We start from the raw sequence: 16,726 nt of genomic DNA, 5'->3' as shown, positions 1-16,726 counted from the left end.
CTTAGTGTGGCTACCGCACAGTGCTTCGAATTCGATTTGATTATATGCAGCTTTTCTGCCTTTATTATCCTTCCTTCTTTCTCTTTTTTCTTCCGGCTCAGTTTTATTGTTCTTATTACCTGAATAGCGTGAAATCAATAAATCGCAACTTACTACAGTGGAACCTCGAAGTACCAAAGGACCAGGGAAATTGGTTCGTTATGTCTATCCTATTCCATACATTTTAAAACCCCGGGATGGAGAATATTGCTTGTTATACCCAGGACTTCGTTATATAAAGGTCCGTTAAATAGAGTTTCTACTGCATACAGCAGCCGATCCTTTAAAGCTAAGTAGTAATAGAGTATCCACTAGGGGCTATTCGAGTGAAGTGCATAGCTATCCACCTCTGTGTGTGTTTGTCCCTAACTCCTTCTCAGGAGCCTCGGTCATCGCTGTAAAGTCTTTCTCCTTATTTTTCAGTTGGCTCCGTTTCCTTTGTTCTGTTCGGTTGAATATATTCAATAGCCCCTGTCAATTACTAACTGTCTGACAAGCTGGGTGCGGCTTTGGTTGTAAAGGGGAGGGCGGGGCTGAAAACAATAGCTGATAACTGACAGACGTGGGGGGGGGGGGGGGAATATATACTCCCCCCTTTGTCATATACCGCTCGACTTATTCCCCTTATTTATTATTCTCAAAAATTTCAACGAGTTCTTAATTGTTTATTATTAAAGAAAAAATGAACAACATAACTTTTACTACTACTACTACTACTACTACTACTACTACTACTACTACTACTACTACTACTACTACTACTACTACTACTACGCTACTACTAGTAATTCAATAACAGGCGCAACAACAAATTCAAACTCATCTTCTTGTCGACTACTCAGTTGGAAGGGAGGTTTTTTCATCCGACCACTCATTCCATACTCGTACTGTCCCACTGGTAGCTTTCTTTACATTTGCAGGAATACGGTCACTAATCCGTTCAGCAAAGACAGTGTAAGAAGTTTTTGGTTAAAAAGACTTCATCTTCACAATCGCTCATCGTTGTTTCCACACGGAACGATAGCCGACTGCACATTATTCACAACACTCATAATGATATGCGAGGTTAAAATAATATCAGTAATGGGTTCTTTCATGGCTAGTCTAGCGGTCTCACGTGCGATTACGTAATTACCGATAATAAATTCTGGTTTGGCGCGAAAATAAATCATTCTTGCTCAGTTTTTCAGCGGAGCCGCGAAGAGCCGGTTTCTTTTCTTTTGGAAGATACGACCCACGCGATTTTCTTGACGATTTCCTGATGGCTGAGGGTCAACCTCCGGAGCCGAACGTTCAGTTACTTGTCGATCCTGTAGAGCCAGTCGTGAATCCACCGGTCGTGAACCCGCCAGTTGTGAATCCGCCGGTTGTGAATCCACCGGATGGCAACCAGAATGTTAATGTCGCCCAGCCTCAGGAACTGAGGGTAGTTCTCTTTTAGTTGTTATGAATTTTTTCGTGGCATATTTCTCTTGACTTGTCTGTCGTATCTTTCAGGTTCTTCACACAGCAGGGCGAAGAGAATAACGGAGAGCTTTTTTGGCCAGATCGCGGCCTGTTATCGAAATCTTTTCGAAAGATTGTCGGGCTATTCCGCGTGGCTAGTTAAACGAACTAGCGTTCGGCGTCTGGCTTGTGGCTGGAGGAACGCCGTGGATTCGCTTATTTTGTATTTCTTTCGGCCTTTGTGGTCGTTGGATGGTTACAAAACCGTACGAGCGAGGTGGCCGATTTGTTCGGTGGTGGTTGGTTGACATACCAGCGTTGGGCGTTTAGCTTTTAGCTAGAGGAACGCTGTGGACTCGCTTATTTGTTTTCTTTCCTTGCGGCTCTTGTGGTCGTTTGGATGGTAACAAACCGTACAAGCGACGTAGCCGTTTTGTTCGGCGGTGACATCTAGCTGTTAGCTAGAGAGACGCTGTGAATTCGCTTATTTGTATTTCCTTCAGCCTTTTTGCGGTCGTGGGATGGCTACGAATGGTGACAGCGAGGTGTCATTTGTGTTTTGTCTTTTCCCTTCGGCTGATGTGGCCTTTGGATGTTTGTTATGGGTTATGACAATGCGTCATCGTTTACTGTTGAACGTTGCTAGGTCGTCTGACTTGTATTTTCTCCTTTGGCTGTGCCTGCCGAAGAATGTTTAAACATGGTAACGCGAGAAGTTATGTCGGATGTTTTTGTTTTTTCACGAGGCCTGTAATGAGGTTTTTATGCATAACACTAAGTGCTTCGCACATTGAGGTGCAGGGATTGCGTGAGGAGGTGAGACAGTTAAAGCAGTCAGTGAAGGCAGTGACCAACGCGTCGCCTGAGAGGCTCATGGAGCAGATCTTGGCTTATGCTTCCCGCCCGTTGACAGAGTTTAACAAGTATGAGGTGCTCGAGATGTTGGAGACTCTGCATAACAAGGCCGCTGACCGTAATCATGACAGGAAGAACTACTATCGGCTCGTTCATCAGTCGGCGAGGGAAAAGGTGGAGTTGTCGAAGGACCACTTCAGGGACCTTGTTATGCGCCCGATTAGGAGACAAAGACTACGAGAGGGTCCTGGATATCGTTTCTAAAGTAGGAAATAAGTCAAATCGTAAGAAGCCTCGAGCGAACGACAACAGGGGTGCTGGTGTGGCACTTCCGTCTCGTCCATTTTCTTTGCGATGTTATTTTTGTAATAGGCGAGGTCATGTCAAAGCTGATTGTCCTGATTTGAAGTCCAAGCAGAGGAAAACGGATCCCAAATCAGAGAAGTAGCTTGTGTTTAGATCTCGTTAGATCGTGCCGGTGTTATAGGTTGAAGGCCGCCTGGACAAGGCTGTGTGTTGTAATATTGCTTAATTCTTTGCGATAATAAACAAACTTTTGTGTTTATTGAATCAATCTAGTGCATACTGATTTCACTCTGTCTTTTTTGTCAACATAGTCATAACGACTTTGAAAAAGGGGTATCCTTCAGACAAGGGCCCTCCAGCCTCGCTGGTCTTAGCTGTTATTTCTCTGCTGACTTTGACGGGGATGATTTTAATATGGTCTTAGATTTTTTCGGCGATTAAGTGTTTAAAGGTGTCTTCACTACCCCTTTTTCCTAGAAACGGCTTTTCTTCGCAACGTCGAAGCTTAGCTTATCTCTGCATATGTCGTACATTCCGACTGGTCAGAATCCTGCTGATGCTCCATCGAGGCGCCTGTCCCACTCAGATAGTAAATTGTCAGATAGCTTGTGGCAGATTGTTCAGAAGGAGTTTGGTGGTAGGGAAGGCCATACTTGTGACCTTATGGCCTTGGATTCGAATAGTATGCCGGATGCGCACGGGTATTCTCTTACTCATTTTACGCCGATCCCTCTCCCGGATCGTCTGGTGTAAATCTCTTCACACAGGACCTTGCCTCCCTCGGAGCGCTTATGGCCAGACCGTATGTTTTTCCTCCCATGGCTTTAACGGGACCTGTCTTAAAATTTCTGCAGAGTTTCAAACAGTCGTGCACAGTAGTGGTGCTGGACGTGTTTCCCAAGAAGTACTGGTGGCCTCTCCTTATGAATAAAGCTGTAAAGAGTAGATGTCTGGCTATTCGTGGCGATGGCAACGCTCTCTTGGTCCCGTCCAAAAAGGGGTGGCTGCCTCACAAGGGCATTCCTGGAGATCTGTGGGTTTTTGCAGTGTGTTTTTAGGTGTGTCTTGGCATACATTTTGATCTGTTGTGCTACTGGTTTTTGGTGTATGATAGGGTTCTTCTTTTCTGGTTTGTATGAGCTTCCAGTCATGGCAAAGCTGTTTGTCCAGTCAGTTAAATGCCCCACCTGTGGACACGCTAATGATTTTGACTTCCGTTTTAGTCAACGTTGTGGTTTCAAGAGAAAGGTTATACCGATAATAAATTCTGGTTTGGCGCGAAAATGAATCATTCTTGCTCAGTTTTTCAGCGGAGCCGCGAAGAGGTAGACGGCCCACCCAGCCCCGCCCAAAAATCGCGTGAGTCGTATCTTGAACCCTTCCTAAGCCAAGCTGTCCCAGCTTGGCTTAGTCCGCTGATCAATCTTTTCCCCCATACCTTATTAGAACTGAGCATGAATATGAATGTATGTGAATAGAATACTATGTAAGGGTTATTGGCCTGGAACGAGGGGAATATATCACATATCCCTGAGGGACAGGTCAACTGACATACTTATTGTTTGGGTTGGTGAGGATTCCTAATAGAAACAAAGACCTTAAATAATTAAATGCTTATTTTATACCAGGTTGAAGTCTAATACACAACATTTTTTAATGGCAGTAGTAGGCAGTGAGGTTTCGGCTGTAAAGATGTTTTTCCCAACTGTTTTCTGAACTTTGGATTATTCACACAACAATATGTACAAAATATGTATATATGAATTATTTCATATACTTTACATCATAATATGTATAAACAATTGCTTTTGTCTGCTGGTATGCGTGGTAAACTTGTTTGTCACTCTTGCATAATCACTGCATTCAGTACATTACAGGTGGTTGAGCGGCTGCTGTTTAAATTTTGGAAATAGCCTCCTGTTGTGTGAGATCCTCCCTAGCTGGTGCAAACTCTTCTCGATCTCGCGCATCGTGGAAAACTCGGGAATCAGGGAATTGATTGGCGAAATAATTCGGTATGCGAGGGACTTGGGTCCGAGACCGGCCCAGGCATACGGGAACTTTATAAAATTCAATCAAAATGGCGGACGTCGATGATAGAGGTTCGGTCGGCGAAGAAGAAGGAGGGAAAGACCTCTGGTACGAACCCCGTAAAACCTTGTGAATCGACATTTAGTTTGAGCATTTTTTAATCATGATATTTGCCTGTTATCTGTGTCCAACAGGTCGTCTATTTTGAGTGACGTTTCGAGTTCAGCTAGCCGAAAACTTCCCTCCAACAAGTCGATTGTTCTACTAGGTTAGTTTCCAGTTTAATGTAGCTAACTTTTTGCCTTTGTCCATGTGAAAACCGTTTATTTTAGTTTGACTAAGGAAACCTTTATTTCCAGGCTATGACGGGTCAGGAAAAACCACGTTGATATCGAAACTTCGAGGGAAGGAAGATGAAATTAGCAAAGGTCATGGACTGGAGTACACATATTTGGATGTTCATGACGAAGAGAGAGATGGTATGGTGTCGTTAAAGTACTTATCCAGACACTAAAAATGATTTTTTGACTTTATTATCGGTAAGCATCTGACTCAGAATTTTTTCTCGCTTTTCAGATAGCACCCGATTAGGTGTATGGATATTGGACGGGGATCCACTTCACAAAAATCTTCTGCAATATGCAATTACCCCCAAAAGCATCACCAGCACTCTGATTGTACATGTTGTGGATATTTCTAGACCATGGACAATTATGGAATCTCTGCATTCATGGACGGAGGTTCTTCGGGAGCATGTTCACTCACTCAAACTACCTCCGAAGGAATTGAACGAAATGGAAGAACGAAGTAAGTTTATTTTGATTCTCGTTTTAGCTGCTAGCGTTTGGACATGGTCGCTAAAAATAATTTTACTTCCGAGCAGGCGTATGGAGGTGACTGTATTACTATTGATTTAGCTGTTAAATGTCAGACTGATCAAGATACAGTTGACACTTTTATAAAACAGCTAATTCTTTTATACGGTGTTGGTTTTTCGAAAGTTTAATTTTGCATGGTGAATTGTCGTTCGGTGTACCGTGACAAACACAGTGTTCATGTACGATTTTTCACCTTCTGTGTGGAAAATTGTGATTGAATTGGAAAACCATTTCACGTTTTAGATGGAATTAGAACGTTACACCAAAAATAAAGCTTGGACTTGCAGCAGTATTTCAGCTTACGGTTGGGTTGCTCGAAAAGGCGAGTTGAGTGGTGATCTTCAAGATGTTTTGGTTGGCAAGGAATGTTTGCAAGTTATTGACGTTCACATAATTATTTACTTTCGTTTGATTGCGATCAAAATATTACATTTTGGTACACATGCAAAGCTTCTTTTGAGGAAACACACCGTCATTACTGGATTTTTCTATTCTAAATGATATACATCAAATTGAATAAGTTGACTAGTGAGAAGTGAATCTCATGTTTAATTGATAAAAATGTTTAAATACTGTACTGTAAGCTGCTGTATATTTCTTATTTTAACTCAACTTGGAGAAATTTATAGTACATATATTTAAAAAATGCATTTGTATTTATCGACCTCACTGTGAGTGCATCTATTCTGCTCATTAACTTTGACACTACAAACAGAAAAAATTATCATATATGATAAAGGCTATGATATAAAAATGACATGTTTTTAGAGACGTTGTGTTCCCTGGCTACAATAGGTATTTCAATTACCTCTTAATTTTTATTTGAATATTTCACTGCGTTGACAATAAGAGTGATATTTGTACAAGATTTTCAAGTATCAGTAATTTTTAATTTTAGGTCTGGACTGATTGTGATGTGATCTGCTGATCTTTTTTGAGACAGACATTGTCAAAGTATCATTTATTGTTATTATCAGTCAATTTTTTTACCGTTATTAGCTGTTAGGTTAATAATAATTTTACTTGATATGTTATATGAACCATCATGGTTAATTCAAATGAACTGAAGTTCATGTAAATACAGTACAAGAACTTGTCAAATTTTTTTAAAAAATAAAAATGTCTTTTATGACATACATGTAACAAGTGGTGCAATTGACCGCCTGATTACAGGACATTATTGTTTGTAATTTTAAGCCGTTTGTAAGGGCCATTACATGACAGAAAAAAAAGGAAGGTTTAGTACTTGGGACTGTAGTGGTTTATTGAATATGAAACTCTTTATACTGTAACAGAGGTTTCTTGGAAAGGCTCAGCTAAAATGTAAAGGGGAACCTTCACCCAACCCAAAAGGCGTGATGTGTGTTTGTTGTTGTTTACAAATGTTCATTCTTGTGATCAGATTGGTTTACCAGAATATTCCTACTGGTGTAAAAATGGCTACAAATTCAAAGTGAATCAGAACAGAACAGACAAATAAGATTGACTTATTTTTCTTCAATTGCTCCAATTTATTTGAATCTCTATGTGCATACATGTATGATGGATAAAATGATTTCTCTTCGGATTGTATTGTAAATTAAATTAAATTAATTTATTGGGTCATTAAAGTTAAATTAATTTTATCACACTGTTAAATTTTATTTATGTTAGTCATCTTTGGACTGTTAGGAATTTGGTAGTGTACAAATATGTATTCTTTCATCCACAGTTCTAATACAGCTGTATACATGTATGAATGTCATATGTTTCACTTTCATCTCTTTACCTCTACGGTACATTGTGAATTCACAAGATGGCCAGCTCCCAGTAGACCTGATATCTCAATATAGTAAAGCATTGCACTCAGGTATCACAGAGGCCATGGGTGTGAATTCCTTTCAAGCCTGAAATTTTTCAGGTTTTCTTTTTGCAGCTGCTTAACACAGTTGTGTAGATAACTGCAGTGCTCTCTCGTTCAAATTCAAATTGTTATGTAATACTTGGAACAATAACAGAGCTCAAAAATAAAACATTAAGAACAATAGTTAAGTAATTAGTAGTTTTAAAATTAAATAATAATACTGGAACCTCTCCTTATGGACACCTCTCTATTATGGACAGTTTACTTTGTCCCTAAGAGACCGAAAAGCCATTTTCCTAAAATGGACACCTCTATAATGTGGACACTTATTCCTCTCCCCTTGGTGTCAGTAATAAAGAGGTTCAAGTAGAATTATCTATAATTAAAATAATTACAGTTTAAGAATACAACTTACAGTGTATTATTATGTATGAGCTATAAGAATAGAAAGTGAAAGAGAAACATTTGCTAAAGGTATCTAGGTCAATTTAATTGAAGAATGAGTGGAGGTTGGAAAGAGAAGGAGTGCTTATATCAATGTACGTCTCTTCAGACCCCAGAAGTTGTAAAGTAATTTCTGTAATTTGCACTTAACTAGCACTTATTGAGATTCTACATGTAGAGTATTTTACTGTGATAAAGTAAAACGAGAAATTTGCTTCTTGGTTCAGGTGATTAAAAGTCAAATTATTTATAGGTGGGGTTTGAGTCACACTGTCTATAACTGTCATCCAGTTACCAGTTTTCTGCCTGTGCTATAAAAGACAGGTTATTCACTCAATATTTTGTTTCTCTGTGATAGTCGTACGGCAATTTCAAGAGTATGCTGAACCAGATGAACCAAGTGAGGACAGGAGGAGGTCTGGAATAAAAGACGAAGACAAGGTTCTTCTCCCACTTGACGAAAATGTACTAACGGATAATCTTGGTATTCCTATGATAGTTGTTGTCACAAAGGTAAGTGGGCTAAGATGTAAAATACAGGCTGACATTCCACTTTAATAATTTGTGTGTTTAGCTGTGTCCTCAATTTTTACCGTTTCATTGCTATTAGTTATGTACTAGGTTAAAAAAAATTGGCTGTTTGTTACTCAAAATGTCATGACTGTAGTGAATGTACCATGTTTGAAAGTTTTTTTTAGAAAGTTTCAGTTCGTTTGAATACATTGTTAATTACTAGATTCATTTTGGTAGAGGTATCTTTCCGTCAGTAGCACAGGCATACTTGGAAAAAGAAAATCCAAGTTCTCCTAACAGGAGTTAGACCTGTGACCTTTGGATTACTTGTTTAGATGCTGTACCACTAAAGCTACAGGAGACTTGTGGGAGCTAGGATTTTCTTTCTCCGAGTATGCCTTTGTCTCAGTGTGAAAAAAATACCTCTATCATTTATTCACCAGGGCTGGGTTGTTCGAAAGCCGATTTAAATACTAATCTACGATTAAAAGTTAATCGAGGCTTTCATCTTGCCCTTGAAAAGTGGTGTTAAAGCCTCATTTCAAGCTTAAGGTAAAGAAAAGTTCAAGTCAAAACTGAGAGCAAAAAATCTTTTGGAAGAATTTTTACTGATTAGTAATTACACTTGAATCAAAGTTCGTGTTAATCCAGGATTAGCTTAATCAGGCTTTGAACAACTGGGCCCAGGCTTAAAACATAACATCACATTATTAGTTTTCTTTAATTTACATGTATGTAGATTCATTTTGTTGGTTATCAGGTAATGAACTGTGTCACAGCACGTGACTCTACATGTATGTTTAATTCTGAGACATGCAATTCAGGACATTCACCAGTTTAATTTTTAAATTCCTTGAAAATTTGTTGAATGTTCAGTAGTGGACACTTCTTCTCGATACTCTGACGTTTGTGCATTTCAGACGGACTGTATGCCATCTCTTGAAAAGGACCGAGATTACAGAGAAGAGCACTTTGATTTTATCCAACAGCACATTAGAAGGCACTGCCTAAAATGTATCCTTTACTACAATGTGCATCTTACCGCTTTTTGCCGCCAGCAAATTATCCTCAGAGTTGAGGGATAGGCTTAAGAATGGTGCCTCCTAATACAGTCGTGCTTTTGTACAGCACACATATTAGAAAAGGCTATTTGAATTTAAAAACATTACGAAATTGCGCCCATTGAAACACGTTGCTCGTAAATGCAAATGAGCTTCATTTTGGATGTCAATCACAGCAGTCTTTTGTGTATGGTATTGTTAAGGTGACAATTCGCGGAACGCGTCTATTCATTGAAACATCTATTCATAGAAAAATAACGTAACACAAAAGAACGAAAGGCGAAGTTTATCAGCAGAAGTTGCGTGACTAAACTAAAATAAATAAAAAGTTGCCCTGCGCTATCAAGGAAATGATGATATTTAGGTTATACGATAACAAACGACAGTTCCCAATAAGAATGGGCATTATGTATGCTATCATTGCGATAAAAAAGGAGGAAAACAGATAATCACAGTCTCCAGTGAATTGAAAGTAATTTGCATAATCGAGCGGCACGGCGGAATCAAGCAAATGTAATTTTCAATCAATGAAGCGTGTTTTTACGGCAATATACTGCTATTCCAAGCGAAAATTTTGAATGAAATGACCCTAAATCAACCACATTCGATGTTAGAACTTTAATTTGTTTCTTTGAAAGGGCGCTGCTACCGTTTCCTTACGTAAACTCCTTCTTCTTGTGCAACAAATAACCGAACACTCTTGAGGATTCATGCTGTGAGACAAAAGATACCGCCAGCAGCGGCACGCTTTGTAATGCTTGCAAAACGTAATGGTACCCCACTTTTATCGGGCGATGTGTTTCAATGGGCGCAATTTCGTAATGAGAAAATTGGTGGAAATATAAGCATACATCAGAGATAATCAAGCACTAGCAAATTCTAAAATACATAACAAAGTATGGAATTCTTTCCCAAATTGAAGCTTATGGTCACCCCCAATTTTCATTAATTTTTAGGTTCCAATAACCCTTGCTGAAATCTGCTTTCCTGCATTACAGTCATAAACCCTGCAAAAACACCTTAGTATTAATAGACTCTGTCCAATAGAAACTCATTCTGAGATGCGCAAAACATATCGGCTGTACATTGTTGCAAAAAGAGGCACATTCCTTAAGTGGTGAATGTAAATTATTATTATTAAATCAAGGGTTCAATTAGATGAGGAATTGACTGCTTATTTTGTTTTGGCCCTGAAAAGTGCTTGTAAAAATGCACAGCTGTGGTCTTATGAACAAGGCAAGGCTCCACTGTGGTGGTATTATTGTTAGTTTTTATTGGTGAATAGAGCCCTGTTTTGTGTATTTTCCTTGATTCACATTAGATGGAGCCACCTTGTTTTACACGTCTGTCAAAGAAAATAAAAACTGCAGTTTATTGTACAAATATTTAGCTCATCAAATTTATGGCCTGCCATTTAATAGTCCTGCCTTGGTTGTGGACAAGGAATCCGTATTTATGTAAGTACAATTTTTGATATTTTCCAAGTTTCTGTAACTCTAGACAAGTGTTGTTTATACTACAGTACATACATGTAGACCCTTTTAGAATAATTGTCTTGGCTGCAAGTTCTTGTGTTTATATGTATCAGGGGCTGAGGAGTTATTAAAACCAATAATCATTGAAAATTGGGACTAATTTATACAATTTTTCTCAGACACATTTTGATGCGTTATTTTTTGGGGACAAGCAACAACACATTGCCATGACAACCATTAGTTTTGATAGCCATGTTGACCAAAATGTTGAGACTTTTCACATTAATTTTTTTTCTGTTTTCTAAAGGTTTCTTCAGGTATTTTTTACTTTTCCAGTCTATTTTAGCAAGTCTGTATTGACTTCAATAATTTTGGTTCAATTGAGGTGATCTTTTTGAAATCGCAAAAAAATCCAAGATGGTGGATCCAGCATGGTGGTGTTACAAATGAATGGGTTTTAAATTTGCTTGAACGTCCAAGGGTTTTAAAATTCTATAGCAACGTGGACAAACATACATGTAGATCAGAATGTGTTATCGCTTAAGATTATTTAATTAACATTAGATGCTTTTAGTCCTGCAGGCTGGGATTCTGTGAAGAAAATAAACATTCTGAGCGAACACTTGAAAGTAATCCTGCCTGACGATGCATTTGATGATCATATTGTTAAACCGCAGTTGAGAAAGGTACATTGTAAAGCTGTGGTTCATTAGATTTCCACAAACACATACACATGCCATTGTGGTTACATTATACATGTACGTGGTCAAGCAAAATAATGAGTAACTATATAATAAACAATCTAATTATACACTCTATCTGATTTTATGAAAACCATACTCACAACTCTAATCACAGCTGGCTTTCAATGTCCAGGAAAATGCCTCATTTGGCTGTTTTTGACACAAAATCTTACCAAAACATCTGACACTGCTCCATTCAAAAACCAACCAGAGTCTTGCCATGATCAGATGTCAACCTTCATTAAGCCTTCCATTTTAATCAGAGAAAATTTGAACAATGTTAACCAGTAATGAAACTCACTCAACCAAAGACACAAAAGCTACTCTCCACCACCCCCGCCATAATCCACTGAACTGCCCACATTTTATTGGTAATGCTCCCACCCAGATTCTGGAGTAAGATTTTGAGTTCTTTCTCAAAACTCCAGGTATGATTATGTCAATTATTAGCAAATACACTGTACAGTTGTTGTATTAATTTTTCTGATGTACTAACACAAAGTAAAGTTGATTTCAGATCATTTATGTCTTTGCAAACAGTACAATTGTACTTGAGGTTTGCTCTCCTGATTTTCAGTCTCTAGGGCAGCAGACTCCTGGGCCCGGTTGTTCAAAAGCCGATTTACATTAATCCACTATTAAAAATAAACTGAGGTTTTCTGCTCGCTCGTTAAAATTGTTTTTAAATTCTAATGTTAAGTCAGTGGTAAAGAAAAGTAAACATCAAAACTGTGGGACAATTTAAATCTTTATTGTTGTGTAATTAAACTCGAACCAAAGTTGTTGTTAATCCAGGATAAGCTTATTAAAATCGGGCTTTGGAACAACTGGGCCGTGATGTCTTGGGTGCCCATTGTCTTGAAACTCGTATCTTGAAGTTTTTCTTGGATAATGTTTACAGTACTTTACTGACTACTGTCTATCTGACCCCCCACCTTCTCTGGAAAATTTTTGTTGCCTTTGGGTGTTGAGGTAGCAAGAATCATATTGGTGTATGTAGCAGTAAAGTGACCAAAGTTATTTACTTTTCACAGCCAATACAAGACAAGGAAGTTCTTGCTGAGGATGAACAGACATTCCTTGCTAAACAACAGGTTAGATTTTTTACCATGAAAGCCAATAATTTATTTTACAAATAAATAATAAATACAAGTTTTGTAAAATGTCTTTTTTCAACCAAAAGATAAAAACACATCAGTAAATTATCTCAAACTAGCACTGTATATTAAGTTTTAAAAAGAGTACCTACATTATAATTGAAAAGTAATGAGTTTTGAAATGTTCTGTGAAGACCTTTGGGTAACTTGGCAGTATTGTATATTGTAGTTTGTAGCCTTTTTTTCAGTATTAGATCATCTAACCTGTTATTCAAGCAAGTCTTTAATATCAATTGCATGTGAAACCTTATATAATACAGCGTATGTAATTCAGCCATGGAGAAACCCAGCTGGCCACATTGCAAATTAACCTCAAGGTCGGATGTTCGAAAGCTGATTAAGGCTAATCTCTGATTAAAAATTAACCAAGGTTTTCATCTCGCTAATTAAAAATGTTTTTAAAAGCTAATTTTAAGGTAGTAGTAAAGAAATATTCAAGTCAAAACTGAGGGGCAAAAATCTTGTGGAAGAATCTTGATTGATTATAATTAAACTCAAATCAAAGTTCATGTTAATCCAGGATTAGCTTAATCTGGCTTTGAACAACAGACAATGGGTAGAGTTGGTGACAGTGACTGACTTGTGTAGGGATAGTACATGATATTTGTATTGCCAGTGGAAATATCTCTAAATACCTTAATTTGTTCTCGTAATCTTATCTGTAGCAATTGCTTCAAAAGATGCCTGCAACTGTGGCGGCTGGAATTGCCAGGCAACAGCCGGTAAGTACATGTAAGAAAATAATGGATTTCAAAATCTCATCAGACAGGAGTCTGACTAGTTGGGTACATTTTTTTGCAAGCATGGCCAAGAATTAAGTTTGGTTACCATGCTACAGTCAGTCCAGCTGCATATAGCAGTCAGAATGAGACAAAGGGTTGCTTGGATCATGTAAACCAGTTGGCCATGCTGCAAGCGTTCAAAGCAAGTGTTTCCATTGGGGTTTTGTGTGTTGGTTTTTCTCTTTTTGACTGCACGGATATTGGGATGAAAGCGAAAGGAACGTGGTTTTGCTCTGTCCCAATTTCTGCGCATTCACACGGCGAAAAAGGCATGAAACCCCATGGAAACGGTTGCCATACAGGCTACCATGCTGCCTTGAACAGTTACAGCTGTAGCCACTCTCAAAACTAAAACATCCTTTTGTCCTTTGTTAGCCCTGTTAAATATTGCATTATATTGGTGTATTAATAGGAGTAGTATGCAGTGATTGCCAGATCCCACTTTTCATGTATGTTAAGGACGGTGCCTACTATTGTTACTGCGCATACGTTCTGTGCATCGCGAGATACTCGGGTTTCCTATGGGTGGTGCCTACTAATACAGGAATATTTTTGCGCGGTTTAAAACTATATGGAGGAATCTCTAAAGAAAATTGGGGGTAACCACGCATTTTTCAGAGATAATTAAGCTTCAATTTAGGAAAAAAATCCCATACATTGCTTTATATTTTGGTGTTTTTTACAGATATTGCTGTTAATTATCTCTGAAAAATGCGTGGTTACCCCCAATTTTCTTTTTAGATTCCAATAGGCCTTGCTAAGATCTGCTTTTCCCGCACAGTCATAAACCGCACAAAAATATTTCGGTATTAGTAGGCACCGTCCTTAAGTGAATCTAATACAACGTAAGCAACAATTCATCAACTGTTGGTGATAAAATCACTGGCTGAGGCAGCCCCATGTACACGAGTGTTTGTTTTTATCAACATAGTTGATAACGTAATTTCACCACCATATAGACATTTGAGTGCTGACATTTTGAGTGTTAGCCCTTTATCAGAGCGTTGTAACTACTATTGTTAAAGTGTGTACATATAATAAGATTGTTGTTGTTGTTCTTTTTTTGCTCTGACAAAGAGCGAAGAGGAAGGTCTATTGCTTGAAACCGTTAACACGAGCACTTAAATCTCTTGACAGCGACCAAATTATCTTATTAACTCTGTTGGTAATAAAAACCGAACATTCATTTCCACTTCCTACTGACGCAACACCATAGTTTCTTTGGAAACTAACCCACTCGGCCCCTTGTACATTCTGATTGACTCATTCTTTCACTACATCTATGTAGTTACATAATTTTGCATTCTGCAGACCGAGCTCAAGAGAATCGTGTTTGGTAGATTACAGCACTTACTGTTTAACGTTTGAATGCTAATACTGTTTAATCAATGGTGCATTATTCAGGATATCACCAAGCCACGTGCCCCTGGAAGTCCCAGCGGCAGGATAAGTACAGACAGAAGACCGTCAGCAGGAATGTCTCCTGTACCAAGAGGGCCAAAGGTACGACGGAGTATACACTCTGTGACATAAATGATGCAGCTTTTGAACGTTTGAGGGAATGCAGTGTTTTACCCACATACTGTATATCCTGTTTATGGCCTGTCCATGGCATTTAATTTCATAGACCAATGTAATATCAATCGATATAAACAATGACTTGACATGTCATTGCTGCTGATATTGACAACTATATTGTATACAATCAAAAGTACACTGTACATTAAGTAGCAATACGGCCTTCAGAAACGTCATGTCATCTCAAGGAAAACGCTTTGACTGAGGGAATTGCAGAAACATCTCTCTATATTTAGTAGTAGCAGCAGTAGTAGTAGTAGCAGCAGCAGCAGCAGCAGCAGCAGCAGCAGCAGCAGCATTCATTTATACGCGATTGAAATTAGTTAACCTCCTTTACACTGTAGCTAATTAACGTCCCTCCCCTCCACTTCTCTAATGAAACAATTTAACAGATGACCGGGGCATTTAATAGGTGATAATTATGTGGCATGTACTCAGTATTGGCAATGTTATGGTTGTACTGGCAGGTTGAGGGTGGTAAACCAGGAGCCGGTGGAGCAGCCAGTGAAGGTGTGCTGGCTAATTTCTTCAACTCTCTCCTGAATAAAAAGAGCGGTACTGGGGCGGCAGTGGGACGAGGAGGGACTGCTGTAAGAAGCGATGCCGCTGCCGAGTTGGATCGCATGAACAGAGCCAAGAAAATGGTAGCCCAGGGCAACACGGCCAATGATTCAACGGAGTCATCCTAGAAGGTTTAGAAATTCCTTTAGTAACTTGATAGTAGAGATACAGACTGTTAAATCACGGACCACGCCGCCAGGCCCTTGTCTGTGGAATTTATTTTGTATAAAGCTAGGCTATATTAATTTGTTCCAGATACAATATAAAACAAAATTATAAGATACAAAGGTTTGGGGAGTGTTAGAGAGGCGCCATCTGAGAAAGGTGGATGCTTCAACAGTCACTGAAAAGTTTAGTCCGAAAGAATAACAGTTAATAATGTTTAAAGTGATGGCAGCTAACGAGTAAACAGCATTCCTGTCACACTTGTTCACATAGTAAAAAGATGGTGGTCGTGTAGATCAATGTGCTTTTGTTTCAACGTGGTGCACACCACGTAATTTGTGCCGACAGTTTTCCTGGCAACATGCGTCAAATTGATAGCCCCATGAAGTAAATTTCCAAAAAAAGTGTTGTTGGCTGGTAACTTAAATAAAAAAGCTCTCAAATGGAAATAAATAATTATAACTACATGTAAGTCGGAGTTAAAAACAAGTGACATGTGTAGTGGCCTAGTAACACACCAAGATCAGTTTTCAAAATACTTACTACGTACATTTAGTACATCAAAAAGGTTTATCACCGCGCTATCAAAGAGAATCTGTGACGCGTGTTTGATAACGTGTGTCTCACGTCAGCCGCGCGTGATGTCCGCGATTCGCGCGTAGTTGGCTTATGGGCCTGAGGGTTTTTCTGTTTGTCTGTAAACAAGTTGTTCGTTAGTTCAACAGGACTGATTGGTGTTTGTTTAGACCGCTGTTTATTCATTTAAGTTAAAGAGCTGTGTCACGCAATTTTGCTGGATTAGTACTTTTGCTCACGGATACCAGAAATCATGGCGAACCGGTCTACATT

The 16,726-nt window shown here is 38.8% G+C and overlaps 1 protein-coding gene and 1 pseudogene across 2 annotated transcripts; both read left to right on the top strand.

Annotated features, from left to right (window-relative positions):
• Nucleotides 1–724: 724 nt before the first annotated feature.
• Nucleotides 725–2,806, top strand: LOC146480300 (uncharacterized; annotated as a pseudogene). Its single transcript, XR_014864658.1, has 2 exons — nt 725–1,465; nt 2,287–2,806. The product of XR_014864658.1 is annotated as an uncharacterized LOC146480300 (transcript).
• A 1,887-nt stretch (nt 2,807–4,693) lies between these two features.
• Nucleotides 4,694–16,344, top strand: LOC146480299 (cytoplasmic dynein 1 light intermediate chain 2-like). Its single transcript, XM_085109466.1, has 12 exons — nt 4,694–4,785; nt 4,872–4,945; nt 5,037–5,156; nt 5,254–5,484; nt 8,201–8,355; nt 9,276–9,369; nt 10,738–10,873; nt 11,466–11,577; nt 12,669–12,728; nt 13,457–13,513; nt 14,978–15,076; nt 15,619–16,344. The coding sequence occupies exons 1-12, from the start codon at nt 4,727–4,729 to the stop codon at nt 15,838–15,840; spliced, it is 1,419 nt and encodes a 472-aa protein (XP_084965592.1). The 5' UTR covers nt 4,694–4,726; the 3' UTR covers nt 15,841–16,344.
• The last annotated feature ends 382 nt before the right edge of the window (nt 16,345–16,726 follow it).

This window comes from Pavona decussata, unplaced genomic scaffold (assembly GCF_977016875.1).
Source record: "Pavona decussata unplaced genomic scaffold, jaPavDecu1.1 SCAFFOLD_53, whole genome shotgun sequence".
NCBI classification, from domain to species: Eukaryota; Metazoa; Cnidaria; class Anthozoa; order Scleractinia; family Agariciidae; genus Pavona; species Pavona decussata.
Note: the sequence above shows the minus strand (reverse complement) of the source record. Positions and strands in the feature narration are given on the sequence as shown.